We start from the raw sequence: 23,611 nt of genomic DNA, 5'->3' as shown, positions 1-23,611 counted from the left end.
TGAGGTATTACGTTTTAGTCGGCGAAATTCTAAACGAAATTTATGAAATATAACGTCGTTTAGAATTTCGCCGACTTCAATATTTTTCCTCCGGATATACAGTGGTGGCCACAGAATTAAAACATTTACTGTGGTAAACATTTTTTGGTCAGCCCTCGATTCGTTTGAAGTATTTTTGAAAATTTTTTAATTCAGAACACTTCGATATACTGCACTCAAGAGATTTAGTGTGAAAATGGAAAATTATTTCATGCAATTTTTCCATAAATAACGGTTTTTATGAAAATACATCGACTTTGAAGTGGCCATATAATTAAAACATTGTGTGATTTTTTACTAGACTGCATTTTTTGAAAATATTTTTTAAAAAAGCTCTTTAATTTAGTTAAATTATGTAAACTAAGCACCGATAAAATCATTTACTGATAAAAATTTTTGAAAAAATCTGTAAAATCTATCAAAAATGCCAAAAATGTGTTCAGTACACCTTACATTCAGAAAATAACCCTTATTATAGAAAATAAAGGTCCGAATGCACCAGAAATTGCTAGAATTAGTAGAAAACAATAAATAATTCTCAAAATAAATAAATATTTGAAATAATAACTCAAAAAAATGGGAATTAACTTAAAGGAACGATTCAACTTCGATAGCCTTTATTGAAGAAGGCCGGAATATTTTTGCAGTATGTGAGGAAATATCGATTGATATTGGCATTTATTATATCAAATCGGTTGTTCGAGTAGTACAGAATATATTTCATCAAAAAAATTATCAGTCACAACAGAACGAACAGAGATCAACACCTATGTTGACGAGAAAACGTTTCTGGTACACAGCATCATGTTTGATGGTTAACTCTTGACCCTTAAAATCTATTGAACATGACAATATTTTTCCAAAATAATATTTTTTGAATAGAATAATGCCCATTTAATCTATTTTAGCCTAAATGAAAGACAAATTTTACAATTTGACAAATATTTAAAGTCTTGAGTTGAGCATCAAAAATGCTGCTGTGTGGCAGAAACTTTTACTCGTCAACCTAGGTGTTGATCTCTGTTCTTTCTGTTGTGACTGGTATATTTTTTGATCAAATATATTGTGTACTACTCGAACAATCGATTTCATATAATAAATGCCAATATCAATCGATATTTCCTCACATACTGCAAAAATATTCCGGCTTCTTCAATAAAAGCTTTCAAAATCGTATCGTTCCTTTAAGTTAATTCCCATTTTTTTGAGTTATTATTTCAAATATTTATTTATTTTGAGAATTATTTATTGTTTTCTACTAATTCTAGCAATTTCTGGTGCATTCGGACCTTTATTTTCTATAATAAGGGTTATTTTCTGAATGTAAGGTGTACTGAACACATTTTTGGCATTTTTGATAGATTTTACAGATTTTTTCAAAAATTTTTATCAGTAAATGATTTTATCGGTGCTTAGTTTACATAATTTAACTAAATTAAAGAGCTTTTTTAAAAAATATTTTCAAAAAATGCAGTCTAGTAAAAAATCACACAATGTTTTAATTATATGGCCACTTCAAAGTCGATGTATTTTCATAAAAACCGTTATTTATGGAAAAATTGCATGAAATAATTTTCCATTTTCACACTAAATCTCTTGAGTGCAGTATATCGAAGTGTTCTGAATTAAAAAAATTTCAAAAATACTTCAAACGAATCGAGGGCTGACCAAAAAATGTTTACCACAGTAAATGTTTTAATTCTGTGGCCACCACTGTATTTGTTTTCTTTTTTCAATTTATTGTTGATAACTAGAGGCACTTTTTGTTCTAAACATTGATTTGAAGTAGAAGGTAAATATTTAGAAACAAATATTAGTTATTATTATCGATAACAGACAATGCCATTACTGCATACTACATCTGTTAGAAAACAATATCAATCAATCTAGACTACAAGGAAGAACTTTGTTTAACAAATTAACGAAGAGTTTTGTTGTAGTCTAGATGTTTTTGCTATTAGCAGCAAAAAAATGCAATTTATATAGTTTACATTTCATTTAGTAAAATACTATATAAAGTTTTATTTTTTCGAATTGGAAAATAAATAATATTAGGGGAACAAGGTATTCGCGGCACTTTAGAAGTGGCAAATAGATTCTCACAATATTAAGAAGGCATTTCCAATATGCCGAAATTACTTCGGAAAATTGGCAATTTATTTAGGCTATTTTAAAAAGTACGGTACGAAAAGTTTAAAGTCCTGATTACAAAAATTTATATTACATTCTTAGATTTGGATTGGATTCCTGTGTAACCCTTATATAGATTTTTTCCCATGGATATAAGCCAAAAACGGCTACATGACAGAATCTTCTTTTAAAATGAATAGCATGCCAAGTATTTCAGATTTTCTACTCATGCCAGATGCCAACACCAGCCACCGGACAGAATGTATTTTTATAAATAATAGTTTATGTGCGAGGATTTAAGACCATATATTATGGCATATACGGTCAGAATAGAATATTTTTTTAAGCATGGCAAAAATACGAGAACTCTAGCTTGGGACGACTAAATATCCGGATATATGGATTTCCGAAAGAAAAAAGTAGAGTGTTATCCATTTGTTGGTTTCAAAATATGGGTCTGAAATTCGACATCTGTCAAACAAAGCTGATTCTGAAGTTCAGTCGAAAGTTTGACTTGGACGAAAATGAATCGATAAACAACGCATAAATACCTAATACAGTATTTTTCGGTTAATTGACCCTATGGTTAATTGGTTTCCACGCTTAATTGAACCACATGATCGGGCAAAAAATATTTCATAGGAAAATACATGTATATTTTCTCGGATAATTAAACCCTGTTAATTGATTTTCCCGCTTTATTGGTTCAAATTTCATGTAATCAAAAATAAATTTCCTTTTTTACTTTTCACCGGTTAATTGCATAATAATAATTGAAAAATAATCTGCCATTTTTTACATACATATTTGACATAATTTGTGAAAAAGACTAGGTGGCATCTCTACTAATTCTAAACATATGGTTATTGCTAAGGAAAAACTGCGAGAAAGCGTAATTTGTATTTGACATTGGATTTTTAAAATCATTAGTAGTTCCAGTTATACGTGATTACTGTAATTGAATAAACTATTCAATTAAGCGGGTTCGGATAATTGGTTCCTCGGTTAATTGAACAAAAATTTGTGCAAATTTTGATGTGCAATTAAGCGAAAAATACTGTAGAAAAATTGTGATTCTGCCGCAGCAACATATTCTGCTTTAAGATAAGATTATGGTTTTCAAATTTGTCCAACAACGCAAGCAATTGCAAAATTGTGGAGACTAGAGCGGTTACGAATACTGAATGTATGTACATCCTCCCTTCGCACGTTCCGCTGATAAAACCGCTTCTGTAAGTGAAAGTGCTGCAGATCCCATGTGAAAATGCTGTCAGGACAGTCTTACGTCACACTATGGTGTATTTTGCATTTAGATCTTCACCTACATCCCATATAAAGTCCAGCTCACATAAGAACTGAAATCAACTGAGCATTTTTTCGAACAAAATGTTCTTCACTGATGAAGCATATTTTTCACTATAATTTATATCTTAATAAACAAAATTGTCGTATTCGAGGCTCAGTTAATCCTCAAAAATATTGAGGAGAGGTCATTACTTTCAGAAAGAAAACACTTTTTAGTGCACTCATTGGTCCCAAGGATTGGATATTGTGGGACAAGACACATTCGGACTTGATTCAGGCTTGGAAAAGATAATATGTTGTGCTAAGTTTGGTACAAATCGTACATTCCTTTCGCCTAATATTGAATTTACCGATACTTCGGTAGTGAATATGGAAATTATTTAAAAACCAATACGGATCATAATTAAAATTTTAGTACCAATTAGTACTTATGTTCTCTTATAGTACGTATTTCTAAAACCACCTCCATATCTCAACACTTACCTAATTTCAGGATTACAGCTCTATCGGTTCACTCTAAATCAAAATTGTACCAAATTTCGTGTAATTAAGTACACATTTGTAAAACTTCCTACATGCCCCAATTGAACATCCCAACCAAAACAGTGATCCTAACTTCAAATTTCAAGATTACAGTTCTATCGGTTCACACAAATCGAATTTGGTACCATTAAGTATGCATTAGTACAAATTTCCAAAACTTTCTACATAGCCCAAACCTACAACCCAACAATGATCCTATCCCTTAATTTCAGCGTTCCAGCTCTGTCGTTTCTCCCAAAATTCAAATTGTACTAAATTTAGTACCTTTTTTTGTTTTTTGAATTTTGCCTTGTAAGGGCAGTGATCATTCGAATGAATGATCTACACTTTGCAATGAAAAGAAAAGCCAGGAGAAGAACCTACGTACCCAACATTTTGCGACTCGTTTCGCCGTTGGTTAAGCGGCTCATCAGGCATATTGGGCTATGTGGCTTTACAAAGGTCGTATATTGATAACTTGTATTTATTTCGCCCTGATGCGAACATACATATGCTAATTAAATTCAAATTGGTCAAGGTTGGACATTTGTCTTCATTCTAGAAACAGTAATTTTCAAAGCAGTTTTTTGATGTAGCGATGGATAATAAATCAATTGCTTCCATGGTATACCCATAAATATGAATTTCCGAAACTTTCTACATACCCCAATCCGCCAACAGTAACCCTATTTCCAAATTTCAGTGTTCCAGCTCTATCGGTTTACTCAAATACAATTTGGTACCATTTTGTACAAATTTCCAAAACTTTCTACATATACTAATCCTACACACCAACATTGATCATAACTCAAAATTTCAGGATTCCACCTCTGTTTGAGCACCCAAAATTTAAATAGTACCAAATTCAGTACGCATTAGTACGACTTTCAAAGACTTCCAACATAGCTCAATTCTAAACCTCAACATTGATCCTAACTTCAAATTTCAAGATTCCAGCTATATCGGTTCCATATTCGTAATTTATGGTACACAAAGTGTCGAATACTAATACGGTACCTAATTTCAAATGTGATCATTTTCATAAACCGCAGTCTGATCCAAAATAATTCCTTCAACGATAATAAACATCCGATCTGTTCTTTGTTTAAAGATAATAAAGCAACACTATTCGCCAATATTTTAATGTTAACCTGAAATCACACACACACTACCTTACTACAGTATCAATTTTGTGGATAATACAAACCTGGTTGAAATTCAAAAAATAATATCCGTTGGTTGGCAGCGTCCGGCTTAAGTTTGAACTTTTCAGTGTACTATAGTTTTTTTAAATGTCATCACAGGAAGACAAAAAAAAAACATGAAAGACGAAACACAATTAAAACGAATGAAAAAAAACAAAACATTAAATTATTTTTTCACTTGATGGAAGAAGAACAATATTCGTCGTTGTTAAAATGATGAGTTACAACACAATCGATTCGACGACAGTGCAGAGCATCAGTCACGTTTTAGAAGTGCCAGCAAAAAAAAATTAAAAAAAACTTATTATTGATATCAGGGAATTTTTTTTGTGGTACCGAGTGTTATTCAATCCGTCTTAAAAGGAACAACAACAAATAAACAGTAATTTTTTGAAAAAATTCATATGAGATAAAATTGCAATGATTTGTTTTTGTTTTACATTTGCCAATAATACAACAACAAAACATCAATCCATTGCAAACACACACACAGCTAAATTCACATTCTCATTTACCCAGCCAGGGAGGTTTTTTAAACAAAATAATTCCAAATGAGCGGTCGTTCGGTCATTCCGTCTTTTAAAGGAGAAACAGAAAAGATAAAAACAAATAAACAAAAAATAATAATGCCGCCAGCAACAAATACATAATAATGACAGAAGACCCTGTTGCTGCTGCTACTACTACGGCATTAAGATGGCATTGTTTTTGTATCTCAATAATTGCGCCCGCCTCTCAGCTGTTGGTTGTCTTGCACAGCAAACCGCCAAGTAAATGCTGTAGTTTTTCTATGTTTATCAATGTTTTTGTTGTTGCCTTAGTAGAGATTCTAATTTGAATTTGTTTACTACAGATGTTTGTTTTTATTTATCTGCTCTTCTTTTGTCGGTAGGTCGGTTCGTCCGTCTATCCGTTTGTTTGTCTCTCATTACGATATTTGCCTCCTTTTTTGGCATGGGAAACGAATGAAGAGTTTTGCTGTGAAGTTGCTTGTTTGTATTTCACTTTTATTTAAAATTCTTTTTTCCATTTATTTTTGTCTGGCTCTTCTCTCACTTTTAAGATGTATTTGCTCGCTGACTTTTTGGCTGTTTTATTTTCTCAATGCACTTTTAAATGTATTTACTCTTTTTGTTGTTGTCAAAATAACAGATTCTTAAAATTGCAATAAAAATTTACTTTTTTTTCCTTTTTTATAAACACACACACACACACAATAACGTCTATCACACTGCAAATAAATTTCGAAATAAGCAATTCCGTCCGTAATGACTAATTAAAAAAATCGAAAATATTCAATAAATGCAATTCTACTTCCGCCGTTCACACATTTAGTTACGTACGTACTCGATGGAGAGTTGCCGACTGTTTGACTGACTACTTTTGCGCGTTCACAACCTAACAACACAGTTGTGTTTGACATTTGGTAAACAATTGCATTGAACTCTCGCTCTCCGGAGTTTAGTTATTGACAGCAGCAGTTTGAGTCTCTCAATGAATGACAAATCAAAACAAAGCGTGAAATAATGAAACACCATATATGGAACCAGTATTTCTCTGTTTGTTTTTTTTTTGTTTGGTGTGTGTGGAACGTAAAATAACAACATGTAGGAATATTAAACTCCAGAGGGTGGTAGTGTGTGGAATATACAATAGGTGTCGCTTTACCAAATAAAATTTCAATAGCTCTAATGTTGCCAGATTAATTTAAATTATCATTTTTACCAGAGATGGAAAAATGTATGCAGTTCATGGAATAAACATTTCACATTTATAAAATCGATTAATAATTCTTGGATCAGTCGTGCGATTATTATGTCATGTTCTGACGGGCATTCGAACGACGTAGTTCGTTCTCAGAATTACGTACATGAATTAACCCGTTCATACAACACTATTCTTAATTCATGTCATCAGAGTTTTTTTATTTCAAACTTTTTGTTTCTTGTTTTACACCAAAATTGTAACATATTTGCCTAAATCACATATGGATCTAAATAGAAGTATTAATTCTCTTTCTCCTGACTATAATATCAACTCCTATTTCTTTACTTTTAATTCATGTTTTCCATTTTTTCTGAAAATATTGTTGTTTTAAATATATTTTCGTATTTTCTCAATTCAAATGTCTCATTTTGGACGCTAATTAGAACCAAAGGGAAAGAAATGCATATTGCTTCATATTGATTACAAAATTTACATCCTTCTGCATTTATAAAAACTAGAAATGTTTTTACTTTTCATTCATAACATTCAATGTTACTGAAAAATTTTTAATTACTTCATAATTAAGAGTCGAACAACGAATGAGAGAGAGTTGTTCCCCTCTTCTCGTCTGCACATGGTATTAAACAGTTTACGACAGGTAGGGTATCTTTTCTCAACAAAGAAAAAATATATCTCTATCTAGTTGCCTATAAGAGGATTTCGTGCAAATCGAAGGAGGATATTTTCATTTAAATTTTCAAAACTAAATGTTGTCAAAGTCAAAATTTACAAACAAAAATGGATTTATATACCTGCATGAGACTATCTTGTGTAATTATGCCATTGTGAATCAAGTACTTAATTTAAAATTAAAACACAGCATGATATTATTATTATTATTATTATCTTTGCAATTTCAGTTGATTTAATTTTCGCCACCAATGAATGCATATTCTTCGAAGATCACATAAATGTTTTAAAAGCAATATATAAAGAAGACAAAAAGGTCCTATCGAACCAAATCTTCTTTTTGATCCCAAAGTCTTGTTTTCGATTCCATGGTCTTCTTAAAGAAATATCATCTCCATAGCCTACCGTTATGCCTTTTATCCTTTTTTTCTTTATTTTTAAATTTTTGTTTGGAAATGGGATTGAAAAAATCAAAAACAACAACAAATTGTTATGACATATAATATTACCATCAGCTGGTTTGATACGGTAACCTTCTTAATAAACCTTGGAAAATATCTTTGCGTATTGAAGTAAGAACATGAAAAAAATCGCTGGGTAGCAAGTCAGGCGCCTATGACGGATGATTCTTCACAGGCCTGTTGGCCTGTCAAAACTGCGCTAGATTCTGTGTGAGAGCATTGTCACAGTGCAACATAATTCGTATTATTTTGTTTGTTGTTCTAATTTCTTCGAAGACATTAAGCAAAAAATTGCGGTACACCACTCAGAATTGCCCATCATACGTTGAACAATGGCAATTGTTAACACATGACCAGTTTGCCGAAGAAACAAGTTATCATTTCTTTGACAAATTGATTTTTCAAATCACTGTAATATTACATTTACATTGAACTAGATTTAGTAAAACCAGTGGCTTTAAATTGTCAATTCCATTGCAAATATGTCAAATAAATCCTCATAGAAGGGGCTAATGAGCATGTCATTTAAACGACACAACACATGTTGGTACGCCAAGCCCTACTGAACAAAAACAACAAACTGGGATTATAAAAACAACAAACTGGGATTCAGCCTGACTATTTTGCAAAAACAAATACAAATGGTATCCCAACACTACTGAAAATGTCAGAAATATCCATTATAATTGTTTGTACTTGGGATATAGTATGAACTATTTGTCATTAGAGAGCTTAAGTTATAAACATGATTGGACTGCTCCAGTACTTTTTTAATAGTAAAGCAAGTAAAAGGGTAACATTTCAAAATCGCTCTTAGAGTACAAAATAATTTGAAAAGTTCGGGAACGCAAATCTAGTAAATATGCCAAAATTAGGTGGCAATGCTTCAAAATCAACATAACAGCCAATTAGAAGCATGCATTCCTGTTTACCATTTTTACTCGGCCAAATTTCTCGAGTAAAAAGTTTCAAAGAGAACGCCCTTTTGTTTTGTGTTCTCTTCAATTTAGTTGAACATTTTATAATTTGTAAAATTAGTACAATATTTTAGTTTCTGGAACGGAACTATTATTTGCTTTATTTTTTATTTATTTATTATTAGATTGTACGGTATTTCCTGAAATTAAATTTTGTTCATATCCTATTTACGATAGTTGAATAAAAGCTGTGCACAGAAAATAGTTCTATGGAAACGGAAACACATTCGGGACTCAAGGGGTTAATGACGTTTTCATATAGTGTTTTTCAATTAAATCCGATTTTGATTAAAATGACGATGAAACAGAAAAGACAAATTGACAACACTTGTGTCTAGTTCGCATGTGAAAGTCTTTCTAGTGATGTGGATTTTAGTATAAACTCCAAATTAGTTGCAATAAAGGTTTGTAACTATGCTAAATTATTTCATCCCCTACTATAGTATACTTTTAGGCGACACCCTGTCAACAATTCTTATAAGAACGGTATCTGCTTCCTGGTAATTTAAGTGTTTTATTTTAGTTTATATGACAGAATACTAACAAGGCTTTTGAATTGAATTTGTTTAAAAAGTCAAACACATACATATGTATACGCTGTGTTTACATACAAGTTATTTATAATGAGCGTGTGATGACCGGTAGTAGGCATATTTACAAAAACACATTGTGACAAACATATCGTTAGTATAAAATAAATCACACATACACACAAAATTTTATGAAAGATTAAAACAAACTCCAAATAAAAGGTATTTTTTATTATTTTTTTTTTCTTAAAATTAGAAAAATTCCAAAACAATTGAAATTTGTTTTTTAGCAATGATTTATTTATTTTTTGTTTTGTTTTTCGAAACAAATTTACCCAAAAATACATTTAATTTCATAAATATTTTGTTTTCAATATAAATATATTATATAATATATAATTTAGTTTTGTTATAAGTTAAGTTTGTTAAAGAAAGAAAGAAAATTATAGAGAGTGAACATAAAGCTTAAGTAAAATTGTACAACACAACGATCTTTGATTTTTATTAACAAAAGTTAGTGTTTTTATTTGACTCGTCTTTTTTATTTTTTGATTTGCCTTTTAATTTTTTTTGTTTGTACAGAAAAAATAAAGCGATGTTTTTGTTTTATTCAATATTTTTGATATTTATAAAAGGAGTGTTGTTGTTGTTGCTGCTGTTGCAGCTGTTGCAGGGGCTGTGGTTGTTGATGCTGTGCCTGTTGATGATAAGGATATTGTTGTTGTTGCTGCTGATGATGGTAGGATTGTTGCTGATGCTGCTGTAGTTGTTGATGTTTGTAAGGCCAAACGTTTGCATTTACCGGTGGTGGCAGGGGATGATATTTCATAGCAAGGTTTAAGCTGTTGTTGTTTTTTTAATTGTTTTGTTTACACCATTCATTATTTGCATTGGGAATTTGGAGTTGGGTACGGAGTTCAAATAGAGGATATGGATTCATTTTGGTGGTTGTAGGATTTTGAAAAAGAAATTTTGTGTGTTTAATAATTGTATATTCAAATATAAATTTTGTTTTCAAATTCAAATGTGTAATTTTGTTTTCTTTAGAAAAAAAAAAACAAATATATTTCTTTATGTGCTTTATGTGTACTGGTTTGTGAGGTATTTGTGCAATAAATTTCATGGTATTTGTTAAAAAAAATGTGCTTAATTGCTAATATATTAGTTTGGTTTTAATAAATATTTTTGTAAGTATTTTTTTTTGGTAATGTGCTAGCAAAACATTTTATTTTTTGTTTTTCTTAATTTTTATTACTACAATTTATGAAAGTGTATATCAAGACCAGTCTTTGAAGATTTTTAAGAGAAAACACATTTAATTATAATTTCATGGATTTTCTTTTCGGTTTTCAACATTTAATGTTATTCTAACTACAAATAACACAGATAGCTGTTATTGGGGGTGTTTTAATTTGTTTTGTGTTTAGTTTTTTTATTTTTTTGTTAATATCAAGCATTGCAGGATGGGTCTGTTTGTTAGTTTTTTTCATTTTAATAGTCTTGGCCATCTTAAACAATTTTAATTTTTTTACATATAATTATTTTCATTTGTGATTCCTATTATCACATTCCTATGTGCAATTTTTGTATATTCGCCGATATTGGTATACAAAAATTCAAAAAGAAGAGAAAATAATTTACGCTGTGAACAATTTTATTTTTTTAGGGTGAGTATAATAATAACTCAGAGGAGCTAATTTTTTTAAAATATATATTTTTTTAAATCCATGGTAGGGATTGTCCTAGATTTTTTTTTATCTAAGGTTGTGAAAATTTACGAAAAAATATTTTTTGACAATCTAAATTTCTGATAGTCTCAAAAAATATTAATTGTTAGTTTAAAAAATATTTTTTAAGTCTAAACTATTGCTAGTCTTTGAAACAATTGGTCTGTTCCCGTACTGCAAGAATCGACTAATTTTTACTATTTTTTCCGATATTATGAAGGAAAAATTGTTATCGTGGTAAAAAATAGCACATTCTTGCCAAAACCACAGACAAGTGTATCGGTGTATTGAATATTTACGTTGGGTGGTAACCTAAAGGGGGTGGTGGGCAATATTTCGCCTTTCCATGACATTTTAAAATATTCGTCCCTTGGAAGGGGGTTTCGGTCACCTTTTACAGAAATGATTGAAAACTTATTTAAACCCGAGCTATAGCAGATCAGAATATTTTACAAAAATTTTTACTCTGAGTCAAAAATCTTAAAAATATGAAAAATATAGATGTCGATGGTATAAAGAACAAAAATATTCTTCTTTAAATTTTAGCATTAGTCACTGACACTATATACCGAATGTATAGACATCAATTTGGGACAAAAAAATCATAACAAGTGAAAAAGCGTTAAGTTCGGCCGGGCCGAACTTTGCATATCCTCCACCATAGATATACTGACAGGTACTTGAAATGAAAATATAGGGAAAATACCAAAAAGTGGACCTATATCGACATTTCTACAAACCGGTTATGTAAACCACAATGTAAACTATAAAACAAATTTCAGAAATTTTTAATGGACAATTATACCCTCAACTTTATGGATAATGACACGGTTAAGATGGTTCTAGACCCCATGTTTCTTTGGACCAAATTTGTTTAAAAAAAAAAAAAATTGATTTCATCCAAACGTTGGCCATCTTATTATTTCTTCCAAACATAGTTCAAGTTCGAAGATGGGGAATATCGGTCCACACCTTCCGGTACCTCCCACACAAGGGCTAGGTTTAAATACGGGTTATAGTTCATATTATCGAACCTTACGTTCTTGTTTTTTATCTCGATATCCTCCGCAGGTGATATAATTACAACAGAGTCTTAGAACCAAACCCAAAACGCGGAACAAATTGGATAACGATTTTAATATAAAAAAGGGGGTTACATGGGGACTACCCCAAAAAGGGGGTACATATTCATAATTTTTTGTAGGAAAATTTATTATCATATACGACTACAAAAAAATACCAAATTTCAGCGAATTCGGTTGAAAAACGCGCTCAAGAACCTCAAAATAGCGATAATTGGGGGTACCCTTATATGGGGGCTACCAGAAAAATTGGACTTATACTAATACATTTTGGTGGAGATATTTGACACCTAATAAGAACCAAATGTACCAAATTTTAGCGAATTCGGTTGAAAAACGCGCTCAAGATCCCCAAAATACCGAAATTTGGGGGGTACCCTTATATGGGGGCTACCAGAAAAAATTTACCTATATTTATAATTTTTAGTGGAGAGATTTGCTACCTAGTAAGAACTCAAAGTACTAAATTACAGCCAATTCGGTTGAAAACTACGATAAAAATCCCCAAAATACTGAAAGGATAGAGGGTACCGTTATATGGGGGCTACCAGAAAAAATGGACCTATATGTATAATTTTTTGTGGAGAAATTGGGTACCCAATAGCAACTCAATATACCAAATTTCAGCGAATTCGGTTGAAAAACGCGCTCAAGATCCCCAAAATACAAAAAATTAAGGGATACCCTTATATGGGAGCTATGCCTAAACGTGGGCCGATATATCCCATCTTCGAACTGAACCTACCTGCAGACAAAAGACTCTATGCAAAATTTTGGCGATCTATCTCAACTCGTTTGGACCGTAGAGTGATTAGATCGTCTTAGAATTTTACGCTGATCAAGAATATATATACTTTATATGGTCGGAAATGATTATTTCGATGAGTTACAAACGGAAAAACAAAATAAATATACCATCCATACTATGGTGGAGCAATAAGCAATATTTTCATAGAAATTTCCTAGTTCTTTTTTTAACAAATTCGGTTTGCTTTTCCAGAAATGTTTGAAACTTATTTAATTCGGGGTTATAACAGGTCAGAATATTTTACAAAAATGTTCGCCATAAAATTTCACTCTGAGTCAAAAACCTTAAAAAAATATATAAAAACTTATTTTCGGTTTAAAACCGATCTTATTTCGAGTTTGTACCAATTTGTCCCACTAGATGTCGTTGTAGAAGGTTGGTATAAAGGGCAAAAATATTCTTCATCAACTTTTAGTATAAGTCACTGCAGAAGAGAAATATGTATATGTAACATATATACCGAATATATAGAGAAATTGGGACAAGAAATTCAAAAAAAAATATTTGCAATTTGTTCACAAACAATTTGTTCAAAACGTAGATTTCTAAATAACTTTTCGCACATAAAATATTTCATATTTATGGAAATACGAATAGTTGTCGAATTAGCTGGACATCTTAGCTTTCGTATGATACCAATTTTTTTTAAAATACATTAAGTATTTCAAAAGTTATTGAAGTTTAAAGAAACCTTTTCTTTTCCGCCATTTCAATCTACTGCCACAATAGATGGCGTCACAGTCGCAATATTTTCAAGTTGTTTGGAAAATCAAGATTATGGTAAAATTGGCATAACATTAAAGCGGTATAGTTGAAAAAATCCGACGGCTCTTTGCAGCTTAAAGAACCATCCATTTTTATACAATTATTTCGTCTAAAAAAATTCTCATAGAAATCTATTATTTAAGGCTTCACATTATTATGTACCCATATTAACGTATTTATGGTCGGGAATTTTGTTATTTTAGAACGCAAAGAATCAGTGAACTTTAAGCTACACATAACCGTTTAAATTTTTCAAATAGCATAATTTGTTCAAAAGTTATTTAGATTTTAAAAATGGCCCGATTTCCGTAGCAACCTGACCGTTTGGCGATTGCAGCGCCATCTATTGATGTGGTAGATCGAAATGGCGAAATATATAATACTCTGATTTCTGGCCCAAAATTTTTGAACTACTGGTGGTATTTTAATCAAATTGGTGTCAAACGAAAGTTAATGAGACTAGCTATTTCGAAATTCGTATTCGTATTTTCATAATTATAAAATATTGTATGTGAAAAATTATTTAGAATGATACATTGTAAAATTATTATTATTAAATTTTAGAGATACATTTTGCCGATTCTATTACTAAGACATGTATTTTCCCTTAAATATGACACCTTATTTGTGTTACTAAATCAATTTGTTCAAAAGTTACAGCCAGTGGAGGATAACTCTGAGGAAAAAAGTAATAGAGAAAAGAGAAAATTTGAATGGAGTTCACTGAGAATCAATGAGCTTTCATGTAAATTATTCAAATAGCAAAATTCGTTAAAAGGTTATTTGAACTTTAGAAATGCTCCGATTTTCGTAGCGACCGCAGCGTCGTCTATAGATGCAGATCGGTATTGCGAAAATTACAAATTTAATACTCTGGTTTTTGGCTCATAACTTTTGAACTACTGGCGGTATTTAAATGAAATTGGTGTCATATGAAAGGTAAGAAGTCTAGCTATTTATCCGTATTTTCATAAATATTATAACGTTATAAAATTATCACATGTATTGTGAAATTATCACATGGATTGTTCTTCAAAGTAAATTTTGCCGATTCTAACCTCCTTTTCATGTTGCAAACAAAAACACAACTATGTTGTCAGGGTATTATAGTTTTGTGCAGCCCCAAGAGTTTGAAACGCCGCGAAATATTGGCCCTAGACATACCTTTAAGTATACCGATCGTCATATCTCGACTAGCTGAGTCGATCTAAACACGATACAGGCCACAGTTATGGACCAATCTTCACGAAATTTTGCATGTAGGATGGGTTCTGGCCAATGAAGACCCCCATTGTCTCTGGTAAATATCGGTTAATATTTAGGGGATGAAATGGACCAAAAACTTCATTATTCTGTGATTTTCTGGTTGCTCTAGAGGCCGCAATTATGAAGATTCGGTAATTATAAAGATCGGTCAATATTTAGCGGGTCAAATGGACCCTGACTTTTGTGTGAGAAATGACAAAATTTGTTGATAGTATACCCTAGAGGATTGGTTGACCTTTAAATTGATACCAATTATATTGTCGGATGTGCTCAGATATGGGAGTTATGCATAATAAGGTAAATGTGAATATGTGCATAGTATTACTATTACTCCATTAGAGGACGGAAATGTCGCGCTGATCACTTTGAAATTGTAAAGGAAGTTCCGATTATGGTCAAGGACGACGTCTATAGTTTTCGGTGAAGTTGAGATTTCATTCAGGGGGTGCAATGAACGTAAAACTTTAATTTTGTCAGATTTTCTAGTCGCTCTAGAGGCAATTATTATATGCAGAACATTGCATATTTTATAAGGTGAAGGGGATGTGAATAAATACTTAGAGAGGCTATTTTGATGATGATCGGTCAATATTCCAAGGGTCAAATCAACCAAATCCTAAAGTGACCAGTTTTTTTATTTTATGGCGGGTTATAAAGTGGAGATGTTGACCTATGATCAAGAGGGTGCAAATATCACGAAATATTGCCCAGTTTCAGAATATAGAACCGCAGAAAGTTAGAGTTCCGTGGTAGTTGTGTAGGGTATCATATGGTCGGCCCCGTCCGACTATACTGCTCCGCTCACTGGTTTAAAAAATATATTTTTAAAAAGTTTAAATTTTCAAAAACTATCAGAAGTGTAGATTTATAAAATATGCCTTTTTTAACCAATATCCCAAGTGAACTGTTTTTAAATATTTTTTAATGGCTGTAGCTAACCCGAAATAATCAATTTTTTTGAAAGGAATATAAAATATGGTATGTTCCCGTAATGCAAGAATCTACTCAATTTTACTATTTTCTTCGATATCATAAAGGAAAAAAGTGTGATCGGAGTAAAAAATAGTAGATTCTTGCAGTACGGGAACATACCAATAGGTTTAAAAGGGATATATTTAAAAAAAAAAACTTGCAAATAATGATTTTTAAAAGATATTTCTAAAAAATAATTTTTAAGAGACTAGCTAACTTAAACCAGACTTGAAATGTTTTTAGCTTTTAAGTGATATGAATATAAGTGCAATCGGTCAGTTAAAATCGGTACAAAGATCGGTTGTACATGTTTAATCTGTATTACCATCAAAAACTTCATCACACCATAACTCAAAAACTTGATCTATGGCGAATATGTCCTTCGGTGCTCTTAATATACTCTCCAAGGCTTTTCACACACAATTCTTTTGAATTTCTTCATGAATAAAATTTATCATCGTTTTTTTTTCTTCTTATTTAAAATGGCCCAAGACTTTACAAACGATTAGTACAAAAATAAAGCTTACTATTAAAGTTCGCTATTTATTTCTTAAATATAGACAAACAAATTGCATACCATTTATTAAATAAATACAAAACGACAAATTATTAATTTATTTACAAATTTCATAAAAAAAAATGCAACAAACAGCGTTAAAAGGTTGGCAATTTTGTTGTGTACTTCAATTGTTTGTTTTTCTTGTTGTTCAATAACTAATTGCATTCCTAAGACTAGCCTAAATCTAAATGGAAATTGAAATTCTTTTCGTTTTTTATTTTTTGCAATTTCAATTCGAAGCACTGGGGCTAAACTGGACCCATTAACTTACCCTTCATTAAATTTACGTCGACGTGCTACAGCACTATTTTTAATAATTTCCGATACTTCACGACCACCTGAACTTTCACCCTCTGATGCGGAGGCAATATCCGGCTCCATTTTCATGGGATCCCTCAGCTGGGGAGGTTTACCCAAATTCGTTAGATTACGAACTAAACTGACCGTATCGTCATGTTGGCCCGTCGATGTCGTTGGCAATACACCCGATGTTGATGATATGTTCGTTGACGTTGGTTGTAGTTCGCGTACCGCATCGCTGGTCGTAGCCGATTTACGTAGATTCGAGACAGTAGCATTTTGTGAAGATTTCAAACGATTTTTCAATTCATTACTCAGGGCCGTGGGCATTAGACCCACACCACCGATAACACTTGATTTAGATTTTAATATGCCGCGTGGTGGTTCGAATGCTGAGGCACCGGATGAAGACGCTGTTGAAAAAAAATATAAGAAGCCAATTTAATATAGAGAGTTTAATAAGTTTAATGATATTGGGAAATTGGGATCTGATTTTGCGTGTTAGTTTTCATGCTGTTAACTTACCACACAAGTACACACAAATTGGGCTTTTGCTTATTAAAAATCCTTAGGTTTAGCTTGTTTTTTGGAGGGTTAAAGAAATAAATTAGCATTTTTGATTAGTTTGGAGGTTATACCCTAATCATTGAAATATGCAATACGAGGCCTTAAATAATCTGTGTGAGACATGCAAAAAAAGAAAAAAAAAACAAAAACATAATTGAATTAAGCAAGACAAGTTGTAATTGATATATTTACATAGTGGTATAGCTACATACTTACCGATAAATAAGAAATTCAGTACAATAAATTTCTGCTACTGCTTCAGAAACCGCTAATGGGCCGAAAATCGTAATCAGAATAAATGCAAATTTTTCTACATATCTCAATCGATATTTTTTCAATGTTATATGAATAAGGTTTTCTATAGGAAAACTGCAATTCAGCTTGGCTGAATAAGGTTTTTGATAGGAAAACTGCAATTCAGCCTGGCTGAATAAGTTTTTCTGTAGGAAAACTGCAATTCAGCGTGCCTGAATAAGGTTGAATAAGGCTGAATAAGGTTTTCCATAAGAAAACTGCAATTCAGCCTGACTGAATAAGGTTTTCCATAGGAAAACTGCAATTCAGCCTGGCTGAATAAGGTTTTCCATAGGAAAACTGCAATTCAGCCTGGCTGAATAAGGTTTTCCATAGGAAAACTGCAATTCAGCCTGGCTGAATAACGTTTTCTATAGGAAAACTGCAATTCAGCCTGGCTGAATTAGGTTTTCTTTAGATAACTTGCAATTCCGTCTAACTTAATAAAACTTTTTACAGGAAAAATGCAATTTAAACTGGCTGAATAAGGTTTTCTGTAGTAAATTTACAATTCAGCATTGCTGAATTAGTTTTGAATGGTTGGAAAACTGATTTGAATCATAATCATCAGCAGATGGCGCTGACGACGGGTTTAAAGATTAGGATTCAAATTTTCCACCAAAGTATTGAACTGGTCAATGATTGTTATATATTCATAGCAATGTAGGATATCTCCGTATATGGGATTGATTTTGTTTATCTCTTCACAAGTTATACGCCTAGAGAACTTAGTCTGAAAAACTGTTGCATTTTCTGATATCGTAGCAACTTCGATAAAAAACTAATGAACGAAATTAAGCTATTCTAAGCTAAAATACACTTTTGATGTGTATCTGTATCTTTAGGCGTTCCAAAAATCCAAGGAATTTGTAATTTTCCGGAAACATGACAACCCTGGCAAATATGCTTGGTAATTATGGTAGTGGTTCCTTTTGAGAATATGCATAGAATCACTTTCTAAGTCGTTTTATGCATGTCCGTCCGTCTGTCTGTCCATGTTAATTTGTAAACAACGTACAGGTCGCATTTATGATCCGAATTGGATGAAATTTGGCATATGTCACTTATTTTTTTGGGAAAAATCGGAAACATATAGCTCCCATATATATATTTAACCGATTTAATGTAAACCCTATATATCTTTCGGCATGAAATTTGGTATAGCCTAATCATTTAGGTTATTATGGTAGTGGATATATAGTTTCGATCGTAAATGGTGACTATCGATATTCATTTGAAATATTATCCGTTTCGTGAAAATCGGTCCAGATCATATATAGTTTCGCATTCTCCCTATATATCTTTCGATTTGCACGAAATTTGGCATATCGTACTGAATTAATAATGTCTGCCAAGTTTCGAATTATGATATAGCTCCCATATATAGTTTCCCATGATATTATCTCTAAAATTTGGAATAACGTACTGAATTGAGCCTAGTGTGATGTCTGCCAAGATTTCATGTAAGTGGTACACCAAAGTCGCTATATATCTTTCGATTTGCACGAAATTTGGCATAACGTACTGAATTGAGCCTAGAGTGATGTCTGCCTTGTTTCGTGAAAATCGGTCCAGATTGAAATTATAGATTTATTTTAAGTAATTGACGCACCAAGGAACCAATATGCTGATAGGAACAAAACGTTCTAAAATTAGTATAACCTAACTACTACTTTCCTTACTGGTTTTTGCCATAACTTTTGACCTACTTTACATATTTAAATAAAATTGGTGTCATATGAAAGGTACAACTTTATACTTTCTTGTAAACTAACAATAATAATTATATATATTTTAAAAATTATTAAATATGAAATGTATTATTAAAGTTTTCTCTAATATCCCAAGATAATATTTGTGTTGAGTTTTCTGGTCCTAGTAGAGTAGATTCTTTACTTTTTCATATCACACCTCTTTTAAAATGTGATTATCTGTTCAAAACACCTAAACAATGATTTGCATGATATAAATCATGCCCATCGATACATGGCGCTGATGACAGGGTTTTAAAAAACTATCACTTTTTTACTTGTTGAAATTAATAAGAAAAACACAAATTGAAATTTTTCTTTAAATATAACTTGTAGATATATATTTTGTTGTTTCGATATAACATATATTATTTTTTATTGTTACTTCTAATAAAGTAATTTATTAATAGTTAATAATATTTAATAATACAAATATAACTAAAATGTATTAATTCAGGAATAAAAAAAAAATTAAGCACGTGGGTTAACATTAAAAATTAAATTGTTTGTTTGTTGTTTTCTTTTTTTATTTTATTGGAAATAATAATATTTGCAGCAAATGTAAGTTAAACTTTAATTTTTTTATTTTAAATAAAATTAAAATAAATATTTTGTTGTATGTTCATATGTATATATAGTAGTAATTCATTATATTTAACTAATAATAATAATAAGAAATTGTAGAGAGCCAGATATTGATAAGAAAAAAATATTTAAGTTAACATTAATATACAATAGATGGAAAGAAAAAAAAACATCTTGTAATTTAATTAAAGAAATATTAACAACTAATGTTGATATTAACAAGTAATAATATTTTATTTTAATATAAAGGGAATTTATATAAATTTGAAAATATTTTTTAATTAATGTGTTATAGTTAAAAATTATTAGAGTAATGAAATTGTATTGCAGGGAGAGTCAAGTGATTTTTTTAATTTTCGTTGTTTTTTTATTTTTATTTTTTGTAAATCGTTTTCGTTTAATTTTCTTTTTTGTTTTATAAAAATGTTCGTTTTTTCGTAAAATTAAAGTTCAGCATTGTTTTTTGTTTTTAGAATTTTTTTTATTAGACAACATCTATGTATACACATATATTTTCTTATATTAAATAATAAGAATTTTTTTAGACCCTTTTTGTGTTTGTTTTACAAAAAATTAAAACGTTTTTGGGTTTTGGCAAATTTTTGTTTTAAAAACATTTATTTAAACACTCGAAAAAAAATCTTAAAATATTTTCTCTAAATTGAGCTATTTTTTTTAGATTTTTTATATTGTCTTTTTTGTTTTGTTTAAAAAAACAAGGCTGTAAATTATGCCCTGTTTTTATTAAGAAAAATACATCATGTTCAATATATGATAAACAGCACCACTTTAGCAAATGCAGACAAAATTAAAATAAAAAATATTTGTAAATACTCAGGTTTATTGTTTAAAAAAAAAATTAAAAGAAAAGAAAAACTTTAACATCTTAGGAAAAAATGTTTGAAAAAATAATAAAAATTGTGAAAAAAAAAATTTTGGAAAATAAAATAGAAAAATTCAAATATCTTTGGAAAAAATGTTTGAAAAAAAAAATAATAAAAATTGTGAAAAAAAGTATTTTGGAAAATTAAAAAAGAAAAAATCAAATATTGCCTCCTTGAAAAAAAAACAAAAATAAATAAAAATGATTTTAATTAATACATTTATATTCTTCTAGGATAATAACATTAATTTCCTAGTTTTCTTCTGCATAATTTAAGATAATGTAAAAAATTTTCTGTATGGCTGGTATGAAGTATAGGTGTGCCAATTTTTTCGACAATCCTCTGATTTACCATTTGATTCCTTTGCCACATTTATTCATTGTATGAGGATGAATTTCTTTGCCATTAGGCAATCAACATCACGGGTTACATAAAAAAACATGGAGATTTAGACGATTTCCCTTTCATACATTTCCTTTGGATGAATTCATGTAGAAAAAAAAAATTTCAGTCACAACTGGATTGGTGGGATCCTATCAAGACATAGCAAATTCCTAACAATCATAAATACAGACAAAAATATATATATTCATGGCCCTAAGGGCAATCAATTTGTGGATTACAAATTCCGAAGAATCCTCACGGAAATACCAGGTTTTAATACGTTCAAAGGAACCTGGATATTGGATATTAATGGTCAGAGCTGCTAATCAATCAAAAATACTGCCGTACTAGTAAGGACCGGTGTCAGTATATGCCCATGGACCTTAACGTTTCAATGTCCATGGCCCTCAACGATTCAAAATCAAACCACTTGGGGTTGAATTTGCATCGTATAGCAGATGGAATTATATTTCTGGCGAGCTTTATCGATTTGACCCACAGGCGATTGCAATACAGATCCATGATAAATGAATGCAAAATCTACCTTAATATAATCATGTCAATCTGGACTATAACTCTCCACTCTCTTTCCCTCTCTTTTATTTGCCAACCAATTGCAGAGATGAAATTGGGCCCTTGTTTTTTGTAAGAGACATCGACTATCAGAAAGTGATACTAGAAATCGAATTGGACTTGAAACTCTACAAATCTATTTGACCGACGGCTTCACACCATATAACATATTCTATCCCTCTCCTGAAAAGGTAAGAAATCAAAATCACTGTGGGCATCATCACAGGATAAAGTAAAATCACATAAGACTCACCGTCATATGGGCCAAAATGCAATAAAAAAAATAGAAACTATAGGGCCTATACAGTGCGGTATGATACATTGATTGCTGGGCACTTAGGTGTCAAATGGAACGGGAATCTCCTCAAAAAGCTATCCGACTCAATGATTTTATACTAAAGAAAATTCTCTCTCCGAGGAATTTAATTTTTAACTGCAGAACTTGGGAAGGTTATCTACTGTCCTCGATGTGAAAGCGGTGAGGCTATCAACTGTTTGGCAGTTATGAGGATAATACTAAACCTTCATCGTCGCTAGTTTTTACATAGAAAAAATCCATAAGGTTTACTGTAAAAATACAGGGTAGTATGATTCAAAAGGACCCTGAAAACATTAATTCTGTAGACATATGGCAGGTGATCTGACAGGATAGAGCCTATTCATATGTATCTCTTTTGAAAAACTTGAGATGGAAATAATTGTAAAAATTATTACCTGACCCTATGGGTCGGATCTTTAAAATGCTAATGGGAATATAGTGTAGTCAACTATTGCGGAAAATATACTTCGCAGGTATTCGAAGTATCAAGGAGCGGGATGGCGAATGATCCACATTCTTAGGGTCATTTCCAATGGCGGGAAAAAACGTTTTAAAAAATATCACACATATTTTATTTATTATTATTTTAATAGCAACAATAATTAAGCCCTTAAAGAAATGCCCAAGTTTATAAATATTGAAAATATTTATAATTGTACTATTTCCAATATTTAAATTATAAATTGAGCATAGTTTTTTGTTTTGGAAAATATCTACTTGGCAGCCACATAAATATTTTCCATATAGGTGAAATTTTAAGTTTCATACTAAATTCGTTTTTCTTAATAAAAAGAAAAAGCTTTAGGAGAAATTTTGAAAAAATAGTATATATATAAAGAAAAGGCTTGTAATAATGTTGCTGAGATGAAATTGCTTAGTGTATGATATTTCGAATACAATGATTTCCCATTAAAACATCCTAAAAGTATGCTACATAAAAAATGAGGACGTTAAGAATAAGGCTGTATATCAGTCGTTTAATTTGAAAGTGGCTTTAAGACTATTTGAGGTTCTGATACAAATCATGGTTTTCTAGAAAGTGTACAAAACATATTACGTTATATATTCTTTTATGTTTAAGGGCACAGAAAGCCACAAACAAAATCAATGCCACTTAACAATATTTTTGTAACAAATCAAACCCAAAATCTCAAAATAAGAAAAAATGGACTTAAATTACTTTCAAAATAAATGACTCATATAAATGTA

At 30.9% G+C, this 23,611-nt stretch overlaps 1 protein-coding gene across 1 annotated transcript in view; it reads right to left on the bottom strand.

Annotated features, from left to right (window-relative positions):
* LOC133330569 (mucin-2) overlaps positions 1–23,611 on the bottom strand; it is a 254,746-nt gene that overhangs the window by 149,567 nt on the left and 81,568 nt on the right. The window contains exon 11 of the mRNA XM_061539007.1: positions 17,017–17,458. Coding sequence (XP_061394991.1) covers positions 17,017–17,458 — 442 coding nt within the window. The remainder of the gene's footprint in view (positions 1–17,016; positions 17,459–23,611) is intronic.

This window comes from Musca vetustissima, unplaced genomic scaffold (assembly GCF_032173495.1).
Source record: "Musca vetustissima isolate MV318-11 ecotype Yass unplaced genomic scaffold, APGP_CSIRO_Mvet_v1 utg23084, whole genome shotgun sequence".
Classification (NCBI taxonomy): Eukaryota; Metazoa; Arthropoda; class Insecta; order Diptera; family Muscidae; genus Musca; species Musca vetustissima.
The sequence above is the reverse complement of the archived record's forward strand: the minus strand, read 5'-3'. Positions and strand labels throughout refer to the sequence as shown.